Source organism: Pistacia vera, unplaced genomic scaffold (assembly GCF_008641045.1).
Source record: "Pistacia vera cultivar Batoury unplaced genomic scaffold, PisVer_v2 Contig67, whole genome shotgun sequence".
In the NCBI taxonomy this organism is placed as follows: Eukaryota; Viridiplantae; Streptophyta; class Magnoliopsida; order Sapindales; family Anacardiaceae; genus Pistacia; species Pistacia vera.
In genome coordinates, this window is record NW_022196523.1 from 807,951 (window position 1) to 812,593 (window position 4,643).

Sequence of the window (4,643 nt, forward strand, 5' to 3'; positions counted from 1 at the left end):
CCGTTGCCAAAGTTGACATCGGTGTGCAAACTTCTCAAAATGGTGAGATGCCAAAAGAAGATACAAAATTATTCTTATATAACCATTGCAAGAACAGAATGCGGCTAGATGTCAAAGAGGGGAATGAGAGCTCAAATATTCAGTTGGCACCTTTTGTTGACTCACACTCTGCGGACAAGTACATGAAGCAAGTTCCAAAAGTAAGTATAATGATTTCAGCTGCATTTTGGATTAATTTAACATCATGACTGCTTGCATATACATGTTTCTTTTTCGCTCAGGCAGTTGAGAAGGTTTTGGCAGGAGCCATTAGGAGGGAAATGGCACTAGATGACTTCTGTGCCAAGCAAACTTCTGAAATTAAGCACCTTAATCGTTTGGTATGTTTTTTTACTAGTTTTACCAACAAATAGCAATGACTATATAATGCTTTCTTTTTCTTCTTTTTTTGTTTTTTCATTGGTGACATTTTTCTGCTTTTCTTTGCAGGTGCAACAGTACAAGCATGGAAGAGAATGCAATGCCATTATAGGACAGACAAGGGAGGATAAAATAATGCGCCTTGAAAGCCTTATTTATGGTGTTTTGCCAATTGAGGATTTCATTGAAGAATAATTTGTATACCTCATGCATGAGCATAAGGTATGTTAGAGCTAAAAAATATATTAGCCTAAGTTTTTGGTTACAAATCTACTTAACATAGTAGTAAAGCTAAACACTCACTTACAAATCCCTACAAGTTTCACATGTTTTCATTTTTCATATGTAATTGTATATTTATTTAGTTTGCATTTGTGTTTGCATCCATTTCACTATGAGATACGTGACGGGTATTATTGTAGCTTTTAAATACTTTTATTAGGTTGTTACTTATGAACTTAAGCTTTGAGGTAGAATGGTTATTTACCAAAGTATAAATTTATTTCTAAAGATAACATTAATTAATATTTTGTGCATATATCTGACCTTATTTTTTACAGCTTCTGAAGGAAAAATTTGAGAGTCATCTTGAAATTTTAAGGACAAAAATTGAACTCAATATAGCTCAAGAGCAACTGGAACATTATCGGAATTTCTGTGATTTGGATGAAAGGGAAGTGTTGTTGGAAGGGATTCAAGATTTAAGAAGCGAGTTACAATATTATATAGACTCTTCTTCATTATCTGCTCGAAAACAAAAATCAATTTTGCAATTGACTTATTCATGTGATCCCAATCTAGCACTACCTCTGACTACAATCCCAGAGTCAGCCGAAAATAGTGCTGAGGAGAAACTTGAACGAGAAAGAATCCACTGGACTGAGGTAGAGAGCAAGTGGATATCTCTTGCAGAAGAATTGAGGATCAAACTTGAAGCTAGCATGTCCTTAGAAGAAAAGCAAAAACAGGAACTTGATGCTGAAAAGCAATGTACAGAAGAGTTGAAGGAAGCAATGCAGATGGCTATGGAGGGACATGCACGCTTGCTAGAACTTTATTCAGATCTTGAGGAAAAGCATATTCAATTGCTTGCAAGGCATAGAAAGATTCAGGAAGGAATAGATGATGTTAAGAAAGCGGCTACTAGAACAGGAGTAATGGGTGCTGAATCTAAGTTCATAAATGCTCTTGCAGCTGAAATTTCAGCATTGAAAGCTAAAAGAGAGAAAGAGAGGAGATATCTCAGGGATGAGTATAAAGGGCTTCAAGCTCAATTGCGGGATACTGCTGAAGCTATACAAGCTGCAGGTGAAGTACTTGTACGGCTCAAAGAAGCAGAAGAAGCTGTTGCAGCTGCCCAGGTGTGCCTCCTGCTTTGTTCAGATAATTTTTTCTATCATGAAAAGCTCACCTCTTGCTTTTTATTTTTGTGATATATTTTTACTTCAAGGTGTATAGAAATTGCATTACTTGTTATGTGATGGGGATTTTACTATATCTCGGAGGATTTATGAGCACATTATTCCTTTGTTTGATTAGGATAGTTATTTTTCCCGTACTATTTTTTAGCACACTATGTTTTTGTTTTAAGGCCACTCATTTGTCTCTGTGGGAGTGACACAGATTTTAGAACATGTAGGATTTTTGGCAGTCATGAATAGAATCCTCACTTGAGAGAAAGCTAACTGATCTTTGCTCATTCTCATATACATTTGTTGTTAATTGATTTAGATCCTTTAGTTTTTGTTTGATTTCTAAATGATACATTTTGTTTTATACTTTTTTCTATATTTCTTTTTTTCAGAAGCGAGCTATAGAAGCTGAACAAGAAACTGCAAAGGCATACAAACAGATTGATCAATTGAAGAAAAAACATGAAATTGATATTAGGACTCTTAATGAAATCATAGTAGAGCCTCGTCTACCCAAAGAAGCAATACAACCTATTTATAATGATTCTGATGCGGCCAAGTACAATGTAAAGGAGCCTCATGATGAAGGTGATCAGCAATGGAGAGAGGAATTCAAGCTATTTTATACTGAAGACAGCGAGTTATCGAAACTTGCAGAACCCTCATCATGGTTCTCTGGTTATGATCGATGCAATATATAGAGATGGAACTCATCAGAAAATCAGTGTATGTATTACTATATAGTTCTGTTATATAGCTTCAAAATTGTTGCATTTTTTATATGTTCATCCCAATTGTGAGGATCATTGTCTTGGTTGGTTTTTTTATTTTGAATTTTTATTTTCAATTTCAGATTTTGTAGTTCATTATAATTGAATGAATTATTATATTGTTTATTCTTCTGTATTTGCTGGAACATATCCTTTTCCAACTTATCTTATAGGCAACCCAAATTGTACTAGCTTTCACATTTTTTATTACATGTATTGCTGGTAAATAAAATGAGGGTTTCAGCAGAGGAGTAATGCTACATTTACACCACTCATTACACCATTTTTATTACACCATGATGTGGCATATCTCACATCCACATAAATTTTTAATTATTTTAAATTTTTAATATTATAATAAAATAATTATTAATAAAATGATGATGGTGTAATGAAAATGATGTAATGGGTGGTATAAATGTAGCATTACTCTTCAGCAGAGATGTAATGGATATGGTGGGACCAAAGTTGTAGAGACAAAGGGAGAATAGCAAGATGTTAAGAAAATAGAGGTCATTTATTTGTTTGGTTTGAGTGTCAAGAGGATGAGGAGCAATGTTGAAGTAGAAACAAGAAGCTTGTGGCCTTGTCTTCTTACATCTATCTAATTTCTACCTATGGACCATTTCTAAACCACAACTAGTTTGACCAGACAATTTTGGGGATGGAATTAGAATGAAAAAAAGTAGGCTTCTAAAACCCTAGTCATACATTATCCTATTGGGAAAATAAAGAGCAAAGAGGAAAATGGGTTTGAAAGTAACATCTAGATGTAGAGAGAAGTATGGTTGGGAAAACAGGTTAGTGTGTTGTTTGTGTCATGTCAAATAAGCCTTAACTCGAAATTATAATAGTAAATTAAATAAGATGAAGTTACATAAGTAGACCATCAAGGCATAATGAAAGCCGAAATCCAATGGGGAGTGAAGTATCCTATGCAGTAATAAAATGTCTTCACCTTGATTACTGAAATCATTTGATTTTGACAATTATAGTTTTTGCTTCTCATATGCCATGAAGGATTTTCTAGAGTTATGACAAGATTCCTTTGAGTGTCTTCGTGGATCAAGTAAGGCTGAGAAGCATTTTGCTCCTATAAGAAATTTTAGTGCGCCATCAACTACAAGGAGGTTCAATTTTTAAGTTGATGGAAATGATGCTTTTTGAAAGCAATTTTCATCAATCTGTGTACATCTCATTTATAACCCTGGTTTGTAAAGGCCATCCATGAAATAAATGAGGAAATTGTGCTAGGGGTGTTAGAAACTTTTCACTTTATAATGATTCATGATTCTGATATGCAAGCCACGAATATTCTTGGTTCAGTTTGTCATTTGGATGTCTAGGATTATTTCCTTTAGAAAAGTTAAAGTGGAGAGTGTCTGATGCTCAGTTTTCCTTGTTGATGTACTTTTGGGAAGTGATACTAGGCAATACATTAGAGATGTTGCTTGTTACATCCCATATGATCCTGCCAATATTTTTAATGCGTATGTTGACTAACATGCAATGTAGCAAGTGCACTAGTCGCAAAAAGTAATAAAATGATGAGAAGAGTATCGTTCTCACGAGGATTGCGTGTTAAGTACTAATTTTCCTAGTTTTGTAACTAGTTGAAGAACATGAAGATTGTTGGATTTGCGGAAGACATTAAAAGCAGAAATTAACACAAAATCAATAATGTAAATTAAAATCTAACTAATTAAGAAAATATCAATTAATTTTGAAAATATCAATTCAAGACAAAGAAGTTAGGATTTCGACTTCACTAGGATACTCTGATTCAATCTACGGTTGTTGTTGCCTTCAAACTCATATGCAAGGATTATAAATCAGACACCTCAATCTGCAGAATATATCTTCTCGGGCTATATTCTCCTACTTATCCCGATTAAGCTTCCGCCCCCAACAAAATGAAGAATAACATTTCAAAGTCTATTAAGCCAAGTGGAATCCTAAAGTGATTTCATAGATCTCCGAACCTATCTCTAGCGTTCATTCAATCTATGGTATTTACTCTGAGGGGCTAACACATGAATCA

General features: G+C 34.2%; 1 protein-coding gene across 1 annotated transcript; it reads left to right on the plus strand.

Moving 5' to 3' along the window:
- Positions 1-627: 627 nt before the first annotated feature.
- On the plus strand, positions 628-2,644 carry LOC116112808 (kinesin-like protein KIN-12B). The gene is made up of 3 exons (XM_031398930.1): positions 628-642; positions 981-1,781; positions 2,225-2,644. The coding sequence occupies exons 1-3, from the start codon at positions 628-630 to the stop codon at positions 2,531-2,533; spliced, it is 1,125 nt and encodes a 374-aa protein (XP_031254790.1). The 3' UTR covers positions 2,534-2,644.
- The last annotated feature ends 1,999 nt before the right edge of the window (positions 2,645-4,643 follow it).